A 24601-nucleotide genomic window follows, 5' to 3' on the forward strand; every position below is an offset into this window, starting at 1 on the left:
AGGCTAGCTTGAATTTCATGTGCATAGAAACAAAAGAACACATAAAAATGTCTAAATGGAGAATGTACCAAAACACGATAGATAATGCTTTTCTTTTTAATCTTTTGTCCCAAATCAGGCACAACATTGACTTACATTAGAAGTTATTTTTTATAGGCTCAACTCATAGTATTTTGAGACTTTATACAAGAAAAGTTTTATTTCGTTTTCCCTACTCGCATACTGCGTTGCAACCGATTAATCACTTGAAAATAACACGTATGAAATAGTAGCTCCCAAGTCAGTACCTGAGAAGGGAGACAAATCGTATATCTCTACAGTCATGTTTACGAATTTTAAAAATTCACGGGCAATTGTAACAACCGGAACAAAATATTTATGGTTTACTGAACGACAGACGTTTTGAAACATAGCTAAATAACGATTTATAACTTAAAAGAATACATCCGAGCTCGGTCAGTTCGAAATCAATATCTTAATTCGAGGTGATCCGGATTCAATTCGGAATTTGTTTCAATTTTAGTCTGCGTAAGACAAACGTTAGAATGATCGAGACAACGTAAACAAACTAGTTTATCTGGTGTAATGACTGTGATGTGATGTAAATATACCTTACAATTACGTGTAGCAGCATGACGGACATTGACATCGTAAGGCAGAGATGGCAAGACGTCAACAAAGAAATGAATGTGCCAGATACTGTCGCTGACAGATGGTGGGGTGTTATAAGAGATTTCTATAGTGAACCAGTCCGGCGCTACCACACACTCCAACACTTACGAGAAATGTTTTTACACTTCAAATTTTCTGGAGATCACTTCACATTCGTCGACCCCCGCCTGGTTATATTAGCAGTATTTTTTCATGAGTACATACAGATATTTTTCTTGTCCATTTTTTGTTTCAGATTTCTGAAGTTGGATAGTTAGACAGGTTTGGCAGTCCAGAATTTGAATAAGTTATTATTGCTTTGAGTAAGAAATTTGTTACGCAAATGCGGGATCATTTGACATAATAACACAACAAGCTTTTCATACAGTTGAAAAAAAGAACGTCATATTTTTTTATGAGGACCAATATCCAATGAGACATCAGGTATTTGCACAAGAAATATCATTTCTGTTGTATCTTTGTGCTAAAACTGACAATTTGTATCACCGATTTGCTCTCCACTGACTACAGTGTATGGTCATTGTCATAGTGCAAATGGCATTGCAAGTGAGGGTGAACTTACCATGCTCTATTTTTAGCCACATTATAGGCATTGGATGTGAAAAAGTGAAAGTTGTGATTTTTTTAAAACAAAAAGCCAGTAGTATGGATAGATTTCTTGATTTATGTTTTACATTACCATTAGACTGGTGGTGTTTTGGAAATGTTAACCAGTTTGTGTAAATGGTGGGTCTGCCCCACCCATCTCCCACCTCACATTTTCTTTAAAAGCTATCTTGTTCTTTAGGAATTGCAGGATATTGTCCAAAATTGGTCTGAAGCATGCTTGGATGAAAAGAAATCAGTTATATAAATGATGGGTCTCGGCCCCCAGGGGCAAGATGGGCAGAGCCAAGTAGGAAAAATCTGTCAATTTCTATAAAACTATCTTGTTCTTCAAAAACTTAATGAGCATTGCTGGACATCAAGAGATGAACAACTGATCTCTGGCCCCACCCCTAGAGAAGTTGAACCTCTATCTGTGGGTGACACTCTTGTAGGGAAATATTTTTCTTCTAGTGAAATGCAAAGTTTCCATTATTAACTTAATTATCCAGGTTAACGATACAGGCCCTCTGTGCCTCTTGTCCCTGGAATGATTTGACATATATGTTTTTTAGTGCATTGACTTTCTAAGTAATGCATCACCTACCCATCATCTATGTGAATTATGAAAGTAATGTTATATTGTTGAAATATTAGCTTTATTGACATTTTCAATGAACATATGTAGAATAATACAGCAGTTTGTGTCTCTATAGGAGAGCTTGTAAACTTTGATGAAACTGTTCAGAGGAATTACATTACTTTGAGGGTTAAAAGATGTATCACTGAGCGATTAACATGATAGCTTCTGTTTCCATGCTTTTCTCTCCCCTCTTATTTTAATTAGAAAGAATTCATCCTTTTGAAAGTTTTTTTTTTGTTAGAGTATCCTCCAGGATATAAACAGGACATCAATCTAACACTACATGTTGGCTTCTTTTCTTTATTTCAGTATTATTTATGAACCAAAAAAGCCTGACAACGAAGAAAGAAGTGCAGACAAATTTAAAGAGTATGCTACAGAAGTTGATGTTCTGGTAGGTTTCTGTGAAGGGTCACTATGTCCATAGGTCTTCCCAAGTAAGTGGATGTTCTGATGTGTTTCCAGATGAGACCAATCCACTGACATTTACAGTGTATTAATGATATACACTTCTCATCAACCTGTTGATATCAAATAAGGAAACACCCTGTATATTAGAGTTTTTTTTGTCTGTATACATGTTGTGATATTCATGTTGTTTTTAATGAAGTTTCTTTGTAACTATTTTATAAAATAGCAAATAGAATTGAGAAATATAATTACAATAGGACAAGGTAGATTAATATCTCGTATGCAATTTGAGATAGTTTACCTAAGCAGAGAGACTAAATGGTCACACGTTAATGTACCAGTTTTATACAATTTTCAAAATAAACTAATTGATGTAAGGGAACAAGCATGTGCAATACGTGAGTTTAGGGGCTCTAGCTTATAGATATTAGAGATTTTTAACGACGAGACAATTTGAGGATGTTGTGAAACATTTTCTTTTGGCTGGTACATGTATAGAGGATAGTAGTTATTGTATCACAACATGTAAACAAAGTTGACAGCACATTCAAAGAATTTGTCTACACACATCCAAAACTCTTTTATTATCTTCTTATCTCACCACCACTTACACTAGAAGTTGAGATACGATATTATCATCACAGAACAACAGGACAAAACAAAATCACCTTTTTGTCATGTAAAACATATGGATATCATGAATCAGCAACTCAAAGAATGAATAAGTGAAAAAAAAAACTTGAAATGCAAGAGAGACAGAGAGAAGAACCAAATACAAAAACAAAAAATTGAACAGAGAAGACTAGTAATTATTCCAATATAGAAAGGTAATCATTGACTTACTAAAAGATAAATGGTGTTCATGGTCTCACAACAGCAGTGAAACATCAAATTAAACACTGAAAGAGTGCGTTGCAGAATCTGTATACAAAACAGGATGAAAGTACTGGTAAATTTGGGGTCCTAATTACTAAAGATCTGGCTAAGGTTGCTGAAAAGCTGGTTAAAGATAAAGTTGTAAAGATTTTCCAAAATGAATCAAACAAAATCAGGAACCTTCTTTATCATTTCACAGATGCTGATTTGCTGCAACAGAATGATAAGTGTTTAATTTATAACACCCTCGTTTTTCAGTGGCAAAAAAAATTGAATTTTCAGTCATTAACTTACCTTTGGGTAACCGGGGCCAGAAAAATAGGGAACCCCAAGAAAGCAGCAGGAAAGTTACCAGATTGGAGCATAGACAGATCAATGATTTAGCACAAGAGTATAGTGTTCAGTGGGACAGTACATCATTACCACCCAATGTGTGTCAGGAAGATCACCAATTCCAGCTCATTCCACTGTAATCTTATCAGGTTTCCTCACATTATATTCCTACTTTTAGTTTACCTCAGTGCATGATGGTAACAATATTGCCATCAAAACGTTGCACTAATAGATTCTTTACTTTTTTTTATATTTATTTCATTTTTAAAGTTTTTTGTCATAAATAGAGGGGGAGAGAGAGAGAGATCTGGGTTAGAGATGAATGACACCATAAAAAAAAATGAAAAATACTTAAGGGCCAAGTTGATGATTAATGTATAAAACATAAATTATAATTGGACTTCTGCAAAACCAAAAAAATTTTCCCATTTTCCCCAAACATTTTCAAACTCAGTTTTGCCTGCTCTCCTTTTCTATTGGCTAAATATTTTTGAAAATTCCTTCATGTAGTTGATCAGGGCATTTAGACTTAACACTTTGTGTTGACATCTGGTTCTATATATATATAATTTAATGGTAATTAAGATCTCATCATTAAGGCCGTTCATGATCCTCAGAAAATCCAAAAATAAAACTTCCTTTATTGAATGAGAATTGGAATGAGAACTGCATCTAGTATAAATTCAATACTTTCTAAAAAAAATTCTTTCTAGATTACAAAATGAAGTGTGGATTATTTAAAACTTTTACATATAAATGAATGAATTATATAGTGTCTTTACTTGTGATATAACAATTTGCATCATTGTTGGTATATAAGCAATTTTTTTATGAAATGTCAATGAGAAAATACGTCTCTTATTAAATCAAAGCTCAATGTGTAAATGTTCAAACATACCCCTATGTTCTCAGAAACGAAACTTGTTAAGTATGATGAATATGACTTTTTCCTAGTGTAACGTTAGGTTACATATATGTAATTCATTTATTTAACTATTTTTACAAGACGTTATTGTGTTTTTAAGTCTTGTTAATTATGGGGCTGCTGCACCTCCCCTTCTGGATTTTGACTTTTCTTTCGACCACTTTGAAATTTCATAACTCGTTTTTTAGACTTCAAAATTTAGGCCCTTAGCATTACTGATGTATCCTTCAAGGACGAAACAGCAGTATAATGCAGTTTAATTCTTACTTGGCTCCACTGTATCAAAATTTGTATTAAATGGGGCTGTTCACGTGCGAGTCTTTGGTACAATCTTTCAGCTAGTCGGTGTGTTGGTACTTTGAGTTTGAACGTTACTGATAGGAAGTGTTACTTTCACAGCAACCAACAGTAAATTAATTTAAAGAAAATGCTTTTCTTTGTTGTAGTCTGACGCAGACTGCAAGAAAGTGAAAGACTGGATAATGATGACGAAATGTCACTCGGCAGGGACGGGAGATAATTCAGGCGACGAGCACTACTTCCTAGATATGGATATGGCGGTGCTGGGAAGACCAGAGACAGGTTGGTCATTGTATACATCGTATACATATGCTAGCGGAAGCATTTGGTAAATTGAAAAAGGTGGTCATTTACTTCATCTGAAAAAAGGACGCCCCATGTCAAATGGACATTAATTAACAAAAATTCTTGCAGGTATTCTCATGGAAAAAGATGTTAGATACTGTAAGCCAAATAAATTGTCTACATGTCTGCAAAGTACAATACTAGTTCTTTGTTCACTCGAGAATGTGGCATTTACTTTAACTAAGATTGCATAAGGAGCGTCGTAGTGAAGCAGAAGACGTCTATAGGCCCGTGTTTAAAACGAGGCAGAAAATGTCTACCGTTCCGTGTTCGACGAAGCAGAAGACGTTTTACCATTCGGTGTTCGATGAAGCAGAAGACGTTTTACCATTCGGTGTTCGATGAAGCCGAAGATGTCTACCATTTGGTGTTCGATGAAGCAGAATACGTTTACCGTTCCGTGTTCAAAGAAGCAGAAGACGTCTACAGGCCCGTGTTTAAAACGAGGCAGAAGATGTTTACCGTTCCGTGTCCGTTGAAGCAGAAGACGTTTTACCATTTGGTGTGCGATGAAGCAAAAGACGTTTACCGTTCCGTGTTTAATGATGTAGAAGACACAATCCCCTCTACCGTCTAAGAAGTAGGAAGCGGAATACAACTTTATTGGTGAAGCAAAAGACGCCTGCCCTTCCCTCCAGGAGCATTTTGACTTATTCATGTATTTTTTAAGCATCTTCGTGATAATCTTTCCGTTGTTCCTCTTTTGCCTTCGCTCTATCGAGTTGAGTTTGAAAGATTTTGTTATTTATATCGGAATTTTCTTATTGATGTTGGATGTGAATAACTCTAGGACATATATCTTAGATGTTCTCTAAAAAAATCATCAAACTGATACATCTCCATTTCAGACTACGACCAATATGCAACCCAGATACGGGCAGAGTATATTCATGTTCCAGAAGAAGTTTACAGATCAAAAAGAGCTCAGGTAGGGTATGAATTCATGTGCTGTACAATATAAGTATACTCACATTTAAACATTGTGATTTTAAATGATAAATTATGGGCTTCGATAAAAGCTACACATTTGAAGACAATCAACCATGTTCTCTTATACCCCAAAATATTTTTAATGGGAAAAGGGATTACGGACGTGTTAAACTGTAAAACAAATCTCCTTTATAGGTAATGTTATAGACACGCGCAGCATCAGTGGAATATACATTGTCATTACAGATATTGGAAGACTTCTTGACGAGATTACCTTTATTCAGCACCAGACTGTTTCAGGAACATTTCGAAGAGAAAGCGAAGGCGAATTTAAGACGTGAGATTGCTAGACTTCGTGACAACTCTATTCAACTGTAAACTAGGCCCAAGACATCAACAAACAACGAATTAAAAACAAAATAACTTTTTTAATTACAATTTCACGATATTTTGGCATGGATGATTTTGACATCGGACATCAAGCATGGACTGTGATAATATGGAAACAATTGTACTCTAAAAAGCGGAAGATTTTCTCACTTGTGCAATATATATGTATATATAGTTTAACTACAGTTAAATGTGGGTATTTTCACACATAGGGTTCAGACACGGCGATAAATGGGTGTATATGACATCATCATTTCGAACTCATTGAAATTTTGTTTGATTGTGCATGGATATTTATATAAGAAAACAAATATTGTTCAATTTCATCAAATGTTTGTAATCTACAATGAAAGATTTTCTATATACTTCCATTTTATTGTTGTAAACAAATCATTTTCTTTTTCACTATAATATATTTGTTTTTAAAAATAGATCCATGGTTGTAAGTAGCGAATACATGTTCTTTCCAGTAGGATGTTGAAATGAAAGTCCTACATGTAAACAGCTAATACACATTGGGTCACAGCGATGTTGATGACACTTGATCAGAACATAACCTTTGCTAGCTGTAAGGAAATCCTGGTTGAAATGTTTGTCTCCATTAGACCAGATATGTGAGCTATGAGGTTGCATTGTACAGGATGATTAGTAGTAAGGCGATCTGGTCACTCAAAGTATACAGCGTACACAGTACCGACAGCGAAGATGTGCTTGTTATGGAAGGACGCGGCAGCATAGTTGTCACGGTCATGGTCCCACAGATAACGGCTTCCAATCCGCACGCCCTGGTCATTCTTCTGACCTATGGTCACCATGCACACCGTCTTGTACCTGTAACAATAGAAAATATTTTAATTTGTATATGAATGCTTGACATACTCAAAAATAAGTAAAACTGAACCAGTTAACTGTAAGTTTTACAATCAACCCCGAAACTTCCAGCATACAAACGATTAAGGTGTTTCATTTAAATTATAACCAACTCTATTGCTTTGTTTGAAAATAAAACTAAAAAGTATAGGTTCAGTTGTCAAATAAACAACCCTTAAACATAAGGCTACTGCTATTGAGATTGTGACGCGGACATCGCTAACCAAACAGACTAATGGGAAAACAATCTTGTCTTTGACAGAAATGCATCATCGTTTTATTACAACTAGCAACGAGATGAGATAAGCTGAAGATGCAGAGCTTTCATTTTCATATGTGGGAATTCAGCATATAAAAAGAGGAATGTAGAATTCCAATAATTTAGTCTGGAGACCACCCATATGCTGAGATACACATAGTGTAAACTTGACGAGGGAGAGAGAGGATAGATATGGAATCCGACTGACACCCTCTTGACAGAATCGCGATTCCACTGCAAATGGACAAACACGGTTACGGCCGACTCCGTTTGCATTGTATTGCACCATACAAATTCCGGTAGCAGTGAGTCCAGTCTCACCAAACAGGTTGCTAATACATGGAGCTGTGTGTGTCGTCATGTCAGATATGAAAATGTAACATGATAGTGTAGAGGAAACAAAGAGACTTTTATGGGTAACAAACTGTGTTAGAGCCGACCGTGGAATGGAGAAAGTGAATAAATTAAGCTTTGAGGTTGGGATAATTACCTCACTGAGAAATATTCTAATTCCTTGCGCGATATGAAGTATGTTTGATGCTCATTGGTTTGCCTAGAGTTTCGATTGTTGTTTACCTTGTTCTCACTTTGGAAACGTAACATTGCTTACTTGGATTTACCTTTATTTACATAGCAATGTCGCAGTTGAAGCAGAAGACTCTTTCGGAATCTCCATAAAGATCTTTCTTCCGTTTATAGTTTGCTCAAGTTTTATCGAATTTGAAATTGGATTAAGATTCTGTTGACATGTTAGTATTTTCTTTGCTTTAGAGAAAATGAAAAAAAAAGAATAGTAGAACTTAGTTTGGGAACATTATGAGAAATAATACAACAGAAAATCTCATCTGCAACTTTTTTATTGAACACCCGTCTCGGGAACTTCAGAACGATTCCTGCGTTGAAAGGACCATTGAAGGAGGGAACCCATGAAAAAACCAAATGTCATTGTATTTACCAAAGTGTCTTAAAGTCACGTAGGGTATTTTCTTGTTGTCCATTCATAAATTCGTTTAAAAAAATAAACAAACAAAATATAACAAAAAACACCCGAAAAGTTCCCGAATATACACAGATCGAATTATGTAAGAACTCATTCTATCCCATGCATTTCGACGAAAGGACAGTGAAAATATTATTTAAGGAATTTTATCTAAACTTATCTCGGTACGAATATTGAAATTTAAACTTACCTTTTAAAATTGAGTTCTTTGACTTTAAGTTTAATCTCTTCGGCCAGAGATTTCGACAGGAGTGAGCATTCTATAGCGTCATACTTCCGCCCTAAAGAAAGAGAAGAAATGAGTTACGGAACACATGAAATATCGCAGGTAATACAGCTTGGAATGTGCTGCTTTTCATACACATAAACAAAGTGATGCTCATAGAGTATGAGTTTCATGTACTGTATTATTTAACCAAAAGTACAAAATCATAGTTAATAAACAATGGGAACGTTACAAAGTTTTCAAACTAATTCGTTGCTTCATGGCACAATTGTATTCTATCGGCGATATTGAAAGTGTTTGCTGCTTGTAATACCTTCCAGATTTGTGTTGAGAATGTCCTGAATGATAGGAGTTATCTTGTCAGCTCTGAATTTTTTAGGTGGATCTAGTTGGTAAGTGTTCTCGTAAAATACCTGGAATGAGAAAGGTATGTGGTTAGATAAATCAAACAATATTCTAAAATATCTTGGTTCAATCTGAACTTTTGCATTTCGGACATCAACAATTTAGGACCTTAGTGTCAGCGTGTCATAGAAAGATGAAATAGCTTTATGATGCAGATATGTATTTGCTTTGTTGTATCTGATGTATTTAGTACTTTCTTTCTTAGTCATTCGAACATATCTCCAACTGAATGCTGCATCGAGAGAATACCAAGGTACTATGATGGAAGAGACGCAGAAACATGCGTTGGTGCACAAGGTTTTACCAAAACTGTTCCCGAGTCGCCAATACAATTGACTGGGCTCTACACCAATGGTATATTCAGATATACATGTTTAACAGGAAGTTTTCGCTGTAAAAGATTAGTTTTTTTTATGACTGATTTAAAAGTCTGCGAAATTGGTGACAGGTGATGAGCGTATTTTTTTTTATCTCTGCAGTAGAAATTCGCAATGTTTTTCATTATTATTACTTTCTATTTTTTCCCCGTTTCTCAGAAAAAATATATAGTTGCCTGGTGGTGTTTTTTTTCCTTTTATGTGTGTGTGTTTTTCTTGAAGGCATTTGCACATGCGAATGAAGAGATCAACTAAATTGGTTCTTGTCAGGTTTCTCTGTTACATTTTCTAATGAAATTCTAGGAATCCAAAACTACGCTTTATCATTTTCGAGTCGGTATTTTTCTTTCTATTTTGTATTATCAACCATGAAATAAAACCACAGAATATGGCTCACTGAACTGAATTGAAACGAATTAAAAAAAAATATGTCCATTTCATAACTTACTTGAAATGTACATCCCTTTGAGCTATTTGTAAAACGACGTAAATATGAATTATCGGGAAAAAAACAGTCAGTCAATTTACAATCTTCTTGGTTCTTTCTTTGTACCATCAGATCGGACACTATACTCAAAGGTGGAGTAAATTTGAATGTGCATTTTGATGAACACATTGGAGTTTTTGTCAGCCTTAAAACATTCTCTCACCAAAAACCTATTGGAAGAAAGACCAAAAATGTATCCCTAGTGGATAACCGTCTGATGGGTTTTGTTGTTATCTAAGGTACACTTAGTAACATATCAGTGTATGTAACGAAGATCTTAAATCTCTCTTTTAGATACGTATATGGATAATGTACTGCTTTTGAATAGTAAAAATTTAATGGACCATATCGAACGGATATACACTAAATTGAATTCATAACGACAGTCTCCATTAGCCGCTGGCTATGAAACCAGTTACAGACATGTTGCATACTACACAGCTTTATAGTAAACGTTGTTTTTCTTGTTCTTTTCCCTTTTCTGAATGTTCCATTTCTAGGTAGCATCAAGCCGGTTTATAGTTTACATGTCGAATTTTATTCGATATTCTAAAACTTGTTCTAAATATCACTAGGTCTATGATGAATGTCAACAACAGACAGGAAAGCATGCAAACCAGGATTCGAGAGATGCTGCTTGTTGCTTTTAACCAGGTTCTACACTAATTAGTTTGATCTAGATTTTCATCCAACGTGTTGTCACTCTCGGTGAATATTAGTTCATGTTTTGACCTCGTTTCTCTGATTTTGACGTTGGTGTACATTTTGTTTACACATCGATGTCATTTGTCATGAAGTTTTGTTATAATGTGACTATCACAAAAATAGAGTTCTTGGCTGAACATTAAGTCACAATCCATTGTATTGATATTTCCATGTTTCACTTCCATTAGTTCCAAACCGGGAACGAGGAGTAACCATAGTTTTTGTGTTGTTTGTGTCTCCTTCCGTCTTTCTCACTTTATCATGTCCGGGATTGACAATGTCATTGGACGTTCAAATTTTCGACATGGGTCAACCTAAGTGAGGCGATGTGTCGTATCAAAAGTAGAACTATTTCAAAGTTTCGAAATTTACCTAATCAGTTGACGCGTAAGTGTCATAAATAAAACACTACGCAAATCAACAGGACATAATGCTTGTATTCTGGAAAGTACTAGAATGATGATCAAAATTTTGGAGAGTAAATATTGACAAGTATTACTACGGTTAGTGTTATATAAGAGAAGAATAAACAAATGTTTTGGTTGGTAAATATTGGTTATCAGTCAACCTTACGAAGTTGTTCTAAGAAACGTGTTAAAATTATATTCATTTAGACATTAAACTCTCGAGAATAGCTTTATTTTCCCATTACGTGTATCGAGTAATCTGTCTTCAAACAAATCGGGTGATGTAATTACACCAAGACGGTCATTATCACAGCTTGTCTCCAAACAGACGGTTCGTTACCCTGGTAACTGATGACGCTACTCCAGAAAAAAATCGATATTGGCAGGAGACAGGTGAGCCATCAGATGTTGATGGATGTTGGGAGGTCCTCATTTGATCAAATGATAATGTGCTACACAGAATGGCTGTAGATCAGTGCCGACTCAAACACACATCTTGAACTCAGGTTGCTAATACCAGTATATATGCATATATACACAACCACCCACACATATTTATAGATGTTTGAGGTTGGTAATTTGCATTGAAATTCGTTTGTGATCATAACAAGTCTACTTTTTAAATATCTGACAAACATGCTGAGAATCTACAGCTGAGATTTGTTGACCTTATCATCGTATAATGTTAATAGTAGACAAATGTATGTATAGAACAAAATGACTATCAGTGATTAAAAAATCGTAAGCAAATGCAAAAATATGACAAAGATTCTTTTGAATAAGATAAAATTCTGTATATATTGAACTATTTACGGTATTGCGAGAGTTGACAGGTCTCGATCTATTATTTATGGTAAGTGTCTCGTAAAGATTTGTTTAGCTGGATAAAACATGCCATCACTGTAAACACCATATCGACATCCTTAGCAGCACAGGAACGGCTGTATGGATGGAATTTATTAAATCACATTGCTATGTACAACATGTTCTTTTAAAAACTTTTAAAAAAGATAAATATTAGAATTTTTAAAAGGAGAATTGTAATATAAGATGGTGATCGCTCATAATGAGAAACCAACACATAGCAACTGTTTTTTCCATGGTTACCTGGAAACAAAGTATAACAGTCAAGTATTGTTCTTACCTTTTTCATGGATCTTGTGTCATCCTGGCTGGGATCACAAGCATATGATATGACACTAGACCCTGCTGCATGAATCCTTTTTTCAGGTATATCAAAGAAACTGGACACTTTGGCCCCGAGTGGCCTTCCGCTCATGGTGTGGTGAGTTGCTGTGTTAAATCCAGTAGTCAAGCAATGATGTACCTGCGAACTGTAAAGCATCCTTCTCTACACCAATCGGTACATGAGCATTTACTTATAACGTTCCTAGTTAATTGAAGACCAAAGGACATAATTGGAAATAGAGGGAAACATGAAATTCACATTGATTTACGTATAAATAATGTTATTTGGCACTGTAGCGTAGCGACACCCTAACTGTCCGTTCTGTGAGGCGATTGATTGTGTTGGGTCCGAGTGAACAAGTGTCTGCTATCATACTGTAATCAACATGAACACGATGTGTAATAATGGCAGGTACATGTGTTAATTTACGACACCAGTAACAAGTCGTCTTCAACGTCTGCTCTGTAGTGTTGGCCTAACAGATGGCCTGTCCATTACCGCATTAATGCATTGTTCTCTATCGTAAAGGATCGGAAAGTGGTCTGGTACTAAAAGGGTGTGTCGAACGTAGGTGGCGCTCACATTGATATATATTAATGTAAATTAAATACCTAGTAGCCATGGTCCGGGTTAAATGCACCACGGACATTGACTCGTTCTATGACAATGAGGACAACGTTCTCAGTAGAAAAAGACTGATTTCTGGTACCAATGTTACGTCAGGTAGTCGTGTCATTTCTTATATTAAGACCGATACAATGTCTAACAGGCACAGGTTGTATTTTGCTCTTCTATAGATCATGTTAAGATTTCCATGGAATGATGAGAGTCTACGTAGTCGATACTCCAGGAAAAATATGTTTTAAGTATTGTTAACGAGGACATTTTGCTGTAGTTAACTTTCGCACGTTTCGCCTTTTTTTTTCTTCCAAAGAAGCGAAATACATCACGCCTTAAGTTTGATGGTATTTTTCAAAATGTAATTTAGGTTTGAAATTAATATTTCTATGTGAAGCTGCAAACAAAGCTTGAAAGAAGAGGGCAATTGACACTTAACTATGATTATCTCTGAAATAGTTGTGCCATTTATACTAAAAACATAAATCAGAACATTTTACTTAGATTTAGTAGCCTTCCTACTAAGATTTGGTTGCCGGTCAACGCTGCTGAGATTTGTTGAGGATTGACCAAAGACCTCTGAAAATCATAATGTTGGAATTTGCTTTCGACTGCCTTTCTCATGAGTTGCTGGTAAAGACGCTCGAGTTCCATTACATATGGTTTGGTTGATGATGGTCAATGCACTTTTGAATCATCGTTGGAAAAGTCTTACTCGAGTCTTTGTAGTTTTGTCATGTCACCACAGGACGGAAGCAATGTCGCCACTCCGAAACACTTGCCGAAAATATGTAGACGTTAAATAACTATTATCCCACGTCTCCTGTACTGTATATCATCTGGAATATGTGACTATACATAGATCTCATAGATATAATCATGTTTGTTAAACTTACTTACTCGATTGTGTACCTGAATGAAAACCTAGTATTTCCCATCCTTTAGAACAGCGTGTAAATATCTCATATGATTAATTTAAAGATTAAATCTTACCCGCTTGACGAACTTCTTCGTTGGCGTCTGCTTGTGCGATCGGAATCATAGAAACGTTTGAATAGTCGAAACTAATCAATGGAACGGTGTGGTAGTCATGTCCGGATGTTTAATAAGTTGTTAAATATCTACCAGAATTGTCACTATGCATTCTGGAGGAAATTGTAAGTTAATATGACGAGTGTGTTGAAATAAACAGATTATATTTAGCATAGATAAAATAATAAAAATAAAAAAATATGATGCTAAAGTTAATTACTCAAGCGGTTGAGTGTCGGAGTAAATACCGAAAGGTCGTTAGTTCGAACATATTTTGGGTGGGTGGGAAGAGGGGCGTCATTACTCTCTTCTACAGGAAATTGAGACGCTTCCTTGGATAACCGATCACGAGTTTTGTTGTCATTGGTGTCGAAGATTTCTTGGAGGAGCTGGACTGCAGTTTACTAGCATCGGCTAGTGGGAATTTCCCCATTTGGTCAAGCGACGAGATGTCTGGTAAGAGAGCGAAGAGTCGATAGTTCGAATCCCAGCTGGGGAAAGATAGTTTTTTAAATTTCTGATATGGTCCCAACCTGAACTATGTACAGACGGTCCAATAGCTATTTATGGATATATAGAGATCGGGATTTAACCATTTAGTTCCACATGGAAATGACGTGGTAACAGGTCTATATCGTCAGTGTTTCTCGTAATGACTATTCAAATAGATGAAAATTAATTCATGGCAATTTCACATCTATCTAAACAGCTTGTTGATTTCTTTGTTTAGTGGCTACTTCCAGTCCTACATGCACATGCCGTTCGGTTGTCGGCTAAATATTAAATGAAATGTCTATGATTTGTGAAATCCAATCTTGCTTCACCGCGTTCTGCAGTTAACGCCGATTTTAATGGTCATCTTGATGGGAAATACCCAGCGGAGTAATAATCATCTGTTTTACTGTGGAAACTCATCAAACAGGTAAATACACTGTACATCCTGAAGGATTACTTTCAGGACGAATGGAGTCATCATAGCCAAGTTCATTTAATACAAAGCACGCAACAGGTGTCCGTATTGACTGTTGTATGTCGTAGCTATGAAAACCTGTAAGTACAACTTAATAGGATGCATTTGAAAATTACCACTGACAAGAATGAAATTTGACCGAAACTAACATAGCATAAATATTTCCATCAAATCCTAAACTGCACTACACTTACAAAATACTTCCACAGACTGACATCGAATTTTATGAATAATCGTTGTCATAGTTCATCAAAATGTCACGCATGATGCGTCTAGAAAGCACGATTAATTAATCACACAAATGGTGCTAGGTGTAACATTATGCAGTGTATACAATACGTATACTGTCCTTGATCAATAATTTATGGAAAGTCAAAGTCGAAGTTTCCTAAATATGATTGTTTTTATTGTACATGTACAACAGTGCCAAGGTCATAAGAGTGTTTTGTCCAAAATTACACACATGGAATCTCTAGCTGGACTCACACAGAAACAATATATAAACTACGGGAAGATTTTATTGTCGTAAAAGTGATCTCATTGAGAAATACTCGATTTGTTTGATTCTCGATAGTTTGCCTCTTGGTTCCGTTGTTGTATACCTTGTTCTCAATTGAGAACGTGCCATTTACATGGCGGGTCTCGTCGATGAAGAAGACGCTTACTCTTCCGGGAAACCTGGTCTTGCTTTCCTTGTACTTTTCAGGAGTCTCCGTGTAAATTCCTATTTTGCCCCAATTTTGAACCGCCCAATAAATTCCAAAAGAACCAGCGGCAGTTGAAGATGCATGTTCCTAACGTAGTCTATACTTCACTACATTCCATCTTAATTTACATACTTTAGTTTTTTGAAAACGATGATGTTGGTTTAAGCCTGGTAGTTTTGAAGTTGTATAAACAGTTGTTTCCATTTTGACAACGTGACCTTACTGAGATTGACCTTTGAAACAGAAAACAAGTACACATTGGCCTGATTCTCCTGAATTTAGACGGTCGTTGTGTTTAGAATGCTTCTGGCGAAATATGACCTGTTAATTATTGTGATTCAGATAAAAATTTTATCATTTGACACCTCTATTATTGAAAGTGGAGCAAGGTTATTTATTTGAACGAAGTTGGCAGCCCTTCATGCCAGCATACTTCAGACACATTAATAACAGTTCGAAGGCATGATCTTCATTTTTACTGCAGGGATATGATCATCAAGTGACTTGAAAGACTTTTGTGAGTAGAAATAGTAATGTTGGTATGTAAAAGAAAAGACGAAGTTTTCATTAATGTATTGTTTTATTGGGAGTGAATTTGTGTCTTATAACTGACAACATTGATGCCTTCAAGGTCTCATACTTGTCCAACTCAGCTTTTACTAATCATAATCCTACAGGCATATGCTGATAGTATGACAGGCACACATTAGTACAACAGGTATACATTAGTACGACAGTATACACAGGTAGTACTACAGGTATACACAGGTAGTACTACAGGTATACACAGTTAGTACTACATGTATAGACAGGTAGTACTACAGGTATACACAGTTAGTACTACAGGTATACACAGGGTATACACAGGTAGTATTACAGGTATACAAAGAGTATACACAGGTAGTACTACAGGTATACACAGGGTATACACAGGTAGTACTACAGGTACACATTAGTACTACAGGTACACATTAGTACAACAGGTATACATTAGTACGCCAGTATACACAGGTAGTACTACAGGTATACACAGTTAGTACTACATGTATACACAGGTAGTACTACAGGTATACAAAGAGTATACACAGGTAGTACTACAGGTATACAAAGAGTATACACAGGTAGTACTACAGGTATACACAGGGTATACACAGGTAGTACTACAGGTACACATTAGTACTACAGGTACACATTAGTACAACAGGTATACATTAGTACGACAGTATACACAGGTAGTACTACAGGTATACATTAGTACAACAGGTATACATTAGTATGACAGTATACACAGGTAGTACTAAAGGTATACACAGTTAGTACTACAGGTATACACAGTTAGTACTACAGGGATACACAGGGTATCAAAGGTAGTACTACAGGTATACACACACAGTACTTTATACAAACCAAGGCAGTACTACATATAAGCATGTATAGTGCAACCTGACTGTGTCATTTTCACCTTTCATTACTATATTGATTTAAGGTAAGTCAACATTAAAATGCAGACCACAGATTGACTGATTACTCTACACACTTAATACACAGATTAACAGATGGTCACACCTTAGACTGAATGTAATCACAAATTAAATATCCCAGATACACTACAGTTCATTGTAATAGGTCATTTAGATTAAACTATAGCAAGTTAAACTACTACATATTTATCATAAGCAAAATACAATGGTATTTGATAACAAAATTCTTAACAGTACTAAAATATTGTAGTTACCATAAGTAATTAAAATTTTTGATTCATTTTAAAGAGAAATTACGGGGAGAATCTGTTTACAATTGATACACTACTACATGCTATTTCTATTCTTACCTGAAGTCTGATACCATCATATGCCTAATGTGGACAGAAAGTGTAGATTCTCTAACATAAGGCATCTTGTGATGGTACTATGACACAATGTAAACATATTAAACAAAAGTATATTGCACTGGTATAGTTACCTAACAAATACTACTACCGACACATTCAAAGCCATTCTTATGTACCAAAATATAAAACAATAAAATAAAATGTTTGAATAAAAACACAGACATGTACAGCAGTTAATCAAAATGACATTGTCACAGGGATAAGGCTTGCTGTGTGCTTTTTATCAGCATTTCTCTACTATAGGCATAATTACACATAAATTACTGTATAAACACATATACAATCTATAATATAAAATAACTGTCTCTCATATTTATCCTCAAGTTTCACATTTTATCAGGAGCATATAAAGCTAATCCCACAAGGTAGTTTCTGTCTTTATTAATATCTATTTCAGAATTGTCAGTCATATTGTAACTTGATTTGTTACCTTCTAAATGGAAAAAATTAAGACATCTTACACTAATTCCACTGACTTTTTTTCTAAGACAGACTAATGATTAATCATAGAATTATAAAGTGTAAGTCTGATATTTAATTTGTGTTGTAGTTTTCTCCCTTTAAAAGATTTTTTTTGTGTATTCCCACAGTTATTTCCCCTGACACTAAAATAGTATCATACAATATATCTGTCCATTATCAGAGCATTACTTATTATTTATTGTGTGTTTTATAAATATGTTATTATCTACAAAAATAAAGTTATTTCTTATTGTGAAAATGAGATGCATTATTCATGTTGAACTGAGGTAGCATATAAAGTTTCAATGTCACAGTAATTTAGTTTACATTTTATATTCTAAGTCTCAATGGAACAGTAAGTTAGCATACTTCCTTAAGTCTCAATGTCACAATATTGTAGCATACTTCCTTCAGTCTCAATGTCACTGTAGCATACATCCTTAAGTCTCAGTGTCACAGCACTGTAGTATACTTCCTTAAGTCTCAATGCCACAGCACTGTAGCATACTCCCCTAAGTCTCAATGGAACAGTAAGGTAACATACTTCCTTAAATCTCAATGGAACAGTAAGGTAGCATACTTCCTTAAGTCTCAAAGGAACAGCACTGTAGCATACTTTCTTAAGTCTCAATGAAACAGTAAGGTATAATTTGAGTCTAAATGTCACACTATTGAAGTACACATATTTTGATGGAAAAGTAAGGTAGCATATACCTTTCAGTATCAATGTCACATTAAGGTATATTTGAACTTGTATTCTAAAGGTTGGTTCAGTGGACGGAGATCTGACCATGAAAAAAATGTGGATGATACATGTAAATGAATCAGTTCTATGACATCTGCCTTAACCAATAATAAATGGTCATGAGAGAAAATCAATAAACAGATATCTATAATTACACATTACGAAATACAATTATTAAAATTTGATATAAAAATCATGCATAAAACTGAAATTCACATTAAAGTGATATATGCAAATATTTACAATTAATGAACAATCAATTTTTAATTCAGTGATTTTTAAAGTTCAACATAAATACAAAATATCTACTATACACAGCCATCATATACAAGCATACTAAAAACGATACAATGGAAACACAAGGAGATTCAAGCAAAAGTGATGAATTCAGAGTTTCTTTAACATTTCCTGGGGTATAAATGATTATTGGTAAATATTCTACCCCAAACTGACTCATATTTCAAAAGAATTAACGACAAATACCTATGTTATGTATTTACCTGATTGTTTCTGATCATTTCCTTTAATTTGATTGGTTAAATTCAGATTAAATGTAAATACTATATACATAATCACTTCTGGTACTCACATATCTTCATTTAAATAATTTGTACAAAAATTTACAACAGGTTACAACCTCATTTAAAATGATAAAACACTTGTATATATTTTGTAAAACTGAAAATATGAACAGTTATCTCCCCTTTATGAGTAAATTTGAAGAGTTACTAAATGATTGATGTCATACAATATCTGATATATAATGTATAACAATGGTATAAACTGACTATAAGTACCCACTTTAAAAAAACCAAAACGCTGGAATTAACAACGTACTGTAAAACAACATTCTGTTATGTACAATTTACTATCGAAAACACTTCACGAAAATGTATTCCAATGAAATAAGACAGAGAGAGCAAAAAACTGCAGTATTGTGTAAATTAGTCTGTTTTGGAAAGAAAACAAAGCTATTTGTGATTAGGAAATTGTGAATCACAGTTAGCCAAACCATAGACATAAATAAAGCTCTTGGTATGTGTCATTCATGTCTCTAGGATACGAGGCCTCTGTAATTATCCCTTGTAAATGTGGACAGATGCATGAAAATCAACAGCACAGCAGGATAAGAGATTGTATGTGTTGTCATTCCTTTCAGGTGTCATAACAGTAACAACTCCGTTTTTTTTGAGTGTCGCTTTGTCACAGGTTCTATAAGAGGTATACTGGTATCACTTTACCTCTGGTACAGAAATACTTTATATAGCGATAGAGGGTCTGTACTCTTGAGTATCATTTCACAGAGAAGACACATATGTCAAAGGTCAGGCTATTATCATAGAAGCACCATGACACATGTCACAGGTCAGGCTATCATCATAGAAGCACCATGACACATGTAACAGGTCAGGCTATCATCATAGAATACCATGACACATGTCACAGGTCAGGCTATCATCAAAGAAGCACCATGACACGTGTAACAGGTCAGACTGTCATCACAGAAGCACCATGACACATGTAACAGGTCAGACTGTCATCATAGAAGCACCAGGACACATGTCACAGGTCAGGCTATCATCATAGAAGCACCATGACATATGTCACAGGTCAGGCTATCATCAAAGAAACAACATGACACGTGTAACAGGTCAGGTTACCCAATGGTCTGTATCACAGACTTTCAGGCAGGGGATTTGTGTCTCTTGACTGTAGATGCAGGATTGAGACATTTACAGAGAACATTTCACACAACTTTTATTCCAGAAGATTCCTATTTCTCAAGTATAATGCTAGTAAAAAAAAGCACATTCAAGATTGAATATCAACATTGTTCCCTAGTATTGGGCTAAAGTACATAATATACCTTAATTAAAACCTTCGACAAACTGGATGTTGATTGACCAATACATGGGAGATGGGCCATAACTTGTAACAAATACAAATTTATGATTAAATTGCATGCCAAGGTGTACATATCTTAGACAAGAGTATCCCAATTAATTAATCTTCATCCCACCTGACTGACTAGTATCACCTGATCATCTACCTGTCCATTATTAATGAGATTTCAGGAGCAGGTGACTTCTGGTCATATCTCCTTCAGCCAAGTCAGGTCAGAATGAACCAAACATGAATAGTTACATGGTTACCATAAATATTCTACAACTATTACCTGGTCAAAGTCAATAATACAAAATTGAACCTTCATCTGCTGAAGTCATGATACAATATTAAGATAAGGGCTAGTAGGCATATGACAATATTACCTTATATTATCCTGCTGTAGTCAGCAATAATATATCCCCTGTCCAAGCCATACCATTGCTATATCTCTCATACCTGTGACCTCGTAGAAATGAGGGTAACCTGCATGGAAGATAGCTCCATTACCGTATATACGATCACATAGTCACCTGACCAAGTCATAGAGACTGAGAGTAAATATGGAATATTGCTCCATATACTGTATACCCGACCTGTTCTAGTACATGTATATTCAACTTGTTTTAGTGCATGTATACCCAACTTGTTTTAGTGCATGTATACCCAACTTGTTCTAGTACATGTACACCTAACTTGATCTAGTACATGTATACCAAACTTGTTCTAGTACATGTATACCCAACTTGTTCTAGTACATGTACACCCAACTTGTTTTAGTGCATGTATACCCAACTTGTTCTAGCACATGTATACCCAACTCGTTTTAGTGCATGTATACCCAACTTGTTCTAGTACATGTACACCCAACTCGTTCTAGTACACGTATACCCAACTTGTTCTAGTACATGTATACCCAACTTGTTCTAGTACATGTACACCCAACTTGTTTTAGTACATGTATACCCAACTTGTTTTAGTGCATGTATATCCAACTTGTTCTAGTACATGTACACCCAACTTGTTCTAGTACATGTATACCCAACTTGTTCTAGTACATGTATACCCAACTTGTTCTAGTACATGTACACCCAACTTGTTTTAGTACATGTATACCCAACTTGTTTTAGTGCATGTATATCCAACTTGTTCTAGTACATGTACACCCAACTTGTTCTAGTACATGTATACCCAACTTGTTTTAGTACATGTTTACCCAACTTGTTCTAGTACATGTACACCCAACTTGTTTTAGTACATGTATACCCAACTTGTTTTAGTGCATGTATACCCAACTTGTTCTAGTACATGCATACCCAACTTGTTCTAGTACATGTATCCAAACTTGTTTGTTCTAGTACATGTATCCAAACTTGTTTTAGTGCATATATACCCAACTTATTCTAGTGCATATATACCCAACTTGTTTTAGTGCATATATACCCAACTTGTTTTAGTGCATATATATCCAACTTGTTCTAGTACATGTATACCCAACTTGTTCCAGTGCATGCATACCCAACTTGTTCTAGTGCATGTATACCCAACTTGTTTTAGTGCATATATACCCAACTTGTTTTAGTGCATATATATCCAACTTGTTCTAGTACATGTATACCCAACTTGTTCTAGTACATGTACACCCAACTTGTTCCAGTGCATGCATACCCAACTTGTTCTAGTGCATGTATACCCAACTTGTTTTAGTGCATATATACCAAACTTGTTTTAGTGCATATATATCCAACTTGTTCTAGTACATGTATACCCAACTTGTTCTAGTACATGTACACCCAACTTGTTTTAGTACATATTTACCCAACTTGTTTTAGTGCATATATATCCAACTTGTTCTAGTACATGTATACCCAACTTGTTCCAGTGCATGCATACCCAACTTGTTCTAGTGCATGTATACCCAACTTGTTTTAGTGCATATATACCAAACTTGTTTTAGTGCATATATATCCAACTTGTTCTAGTACATGTATACCCAACTTGTTTTAGTACATATTTACCCAACTTGTTTTAGTGCATATATATCCAACTTGTTCTAGTACATGTATACCCAACTTGTTCCAATGCATGCATACCCAACTTGTTCTAGTACATGTATACCCAACTTGTTCCAATGCATGCATACCCAACTTGTTCTAGTACATGTATACCCAACTTGTTCCAATGCATGCATACCCAACAAAGTTTAACAGATGTGAACAGTCTGGGGAACAATTTGTATTTGAACTAGACAACATTGTTTTGTAAGTAGATCTAGACAATGTACAGATAAAATGACTTGATGTAGTTATAGAATATGAAAGCTCTATATACGGCAGCCTCTTATCATAGCTTAGGGCTACAACATTAAGTAAAACAGAAAGGTATCATGTGTATAACATATTTTTTCTTGTGAAAAAGAATATTGGACATCACTGATGAACACAGGTGTTAATAGCTGTGATCAGTTGTTACTGGTTCAGATGTACCTGGTGAATAGCACAGGTGAAGTAAGTTTACCTGAGGTGATACAACAATACTGGCCACTTAATGTCAAACTACAAGTAAACAATTATCTACTGAATAAATACAAAATAGTATTACATAAACACATACTTGGTAATGTAATATATCTATCATATATATTATCTGCCATCCACAGTTCTACCACTATCAGCAAATGGTGACTATACTAATGCACAGTATGGTAATTTACATCACAGATTTAATCTAAATCAATAAATCAGCATAACTTCAAATATATACAGATTATTGTTATCTATATCAACAAATTATGATAATCTACATCAAAAGATTATGATAATCTACACCAACAGATTATGGTAATCCACATCAAAAGATTATGGTAATCTACATCCACAGATTATGATAATCTACATCAACAGATTATGGTAATCTACATCAACAGATTATGGTAATCCACATCAAAAGATTATGCTAATCCACATCAACAGATTATGATAATCTACATCCACAGATTATGGTAATCTACATCCACAGATTATGGTAATCTACATCCACAGATTATGGTAATCTACATCAACAGATTATGATAATCTACATCAACAGATTATAATAATCTACATCAACTGGTTATGGTATTCTACATCAACATATTATGATAATCTACATCAACTGGTTATGATAATCTACATCAACAGATTATGATAATCTATTTCAACTGATCAGTGCGACCTATGTAAACAATGTTGAGTAATCTATATCTAAACAACAAGAATAATCAGGCATTAATTGGTCAGGGCAATGTATTTAAACACAGTAATTTATATCTCCTGGTGAGAATATTAGACTACTAGGTTATTGTAAAGGATTAACTTATTATATAAGAGTTCCTCGGAAATGTATGTGTCGCCTGCAGAAATCAAACTGGATGTCAAAACTAATCTGTACCCTTCCTACAAGAAGTCATATACCAAATTTCATTTCTATAACTCAAAGCATAACCCAAAAAAGTCCAGAAAACAATATTCCCAGTGAATTTTCTAAGTTCGAAGGGGCATAACTCTGCCAAGAAGGATTACAGACAGTCAGGAATCGGACTTAATTTGTACCTTTCCAACAAGAAGCCATATACCAAATTTCATTTCAATAACTCACGTGTTAGCTGACGCATTACGACGGACAAAGTGATCCCTAAGTGTCCGCCAGCTCTGCAGGCGACGCAATAAATCAAGATGATCTATCATGAATAAAGTTAAATTTCAAATATATCAATTAATAAAGGTAACCTAGACCAGGCTTATCTACATCAATGGATTAGGGTAATCCAGATTAAAGTTATCTAGGGTAATCCTGATAAAGTAATCTACATCAATAGATTAGGGTAATCCTGATAAAGTTATCTATATCAATAGATTAGGGTAATCTAGATTAAAGTAATCTACATCAATAGATTAGGGTAATCCTGATAAAGTTATC

The 24601-nt window shown here is 35.0% G+C and overlaps 2 protein-coding genes across 2 annotated transcripts; one reads left to right on the forward strand and one right to left on the reverse strand.

The window, feature by feature from the left end:
* The first annotated feature begins 625 nt into the window (after window positions 1-625).
* LOC132565076 (uncharacterized) lies at window positions 626-6775 on the forward strand. Its single transcript, XM_060229681.1, has 5 exons — window positions 626-868; window positions 2210-2294; window positions 4892-5027; window positions 5939-6018; window positions 6267-6775. The coding sequence occupies exons 1-5, from the start codon at window positions 633-635 to the stop codon at window positions 6396-6398; spliced, it is 669 nt and encodes a 222-aa protein (XP_060085664.1). The 5' UTR covers window positions 626-632; the 3' UTR covers window positions 6399-6775.
* Window positions 6776-7075: 300 nt separating this feature from the next.
* LOC132565098 (dynein light chain Tctex-type 5-B-like) lies at window positions 7076-12491 on the reverse strand. Its single transcript, XM_060229705.1, has 4 exons — window positions 12291-12491; window positions 9079-9178; window positions 8730-8820; window positions 7076-7241 (listed from the first exon to the last, which is right to left on the reverse strand). The coding sequence occupies exons 1-4, from the start codon at window positions 12489-12491 to the stop codon at window positions 7076-7078; spliced, it is 558 nt and encodes a 185-aa protein (XP_060085688.1).
* Window positions 12492-24601: the final 12110 nt, after the last annotated feature.

The sequence above is a fragment of the Ylistrum balloti genome, unplaced genomic scaffold (assembly GCF_031769215.1).
Source record: "Ylistrum balloti isolate Yb309-2 unplaced genomic scaffold, AGI_CSIRO_Ybal_v1 Utg369690, whole genome shotgun sequence".
Taxonomy (NCBI): domain Eukaryota; kingdom Metazoa; phylum Mollusca; class Bivalvia; order Pectinida; family Pectinidae; genus Ylistrum; species Ylistrum balloti.

Excerpts from the sequence above, each read along its gene's own strand:
- LOC132565076 (XM_060229681.1), top strand. The coding sequence starts at position 633 with ATGACGGACATTGACATCGTAAGGCAGAGATGGCAAGACGTCAACAAA. Across the intron at positions 869-2,209 it reads TTAGCAGTATTTTTTCATGA|TATTATTTATGAACCAAAAA; the intron begins GTACATACAGAT and ends TCTTTATTTCAG. Across the intron at positions 2,295-4,891 it reads CTACAGAAGTTGATGTTCTG|TCTGACGCAGACTGCAAGAA; the intron begins GTAGGTTTCTGT and ends TCTTTGTTGTAG.
- LOC132565098 (XM_060229705.1), bottom strand. The coding sequence starts at position 12,491 with ATGCTTTACAGTTCGCAGGTACATCATTGCTTGACTACTGGATTTAAC. Across the intron at positions 8,821-9,078 it reads TCTCAACACAAATCTGGAAG|GGCGGAAGTATGACGCTATA; the intron begins GTATTACAAGCA and ends CTCTTTCTTTAG. Across the intron at positions 7,242-8,729 it reads AAAGAACTCAATTTTAAAAG|GTACAAGACGGTGTGCATGG; the intron begins GTAAGTTTAAAT and ends CTATTGTTACAG.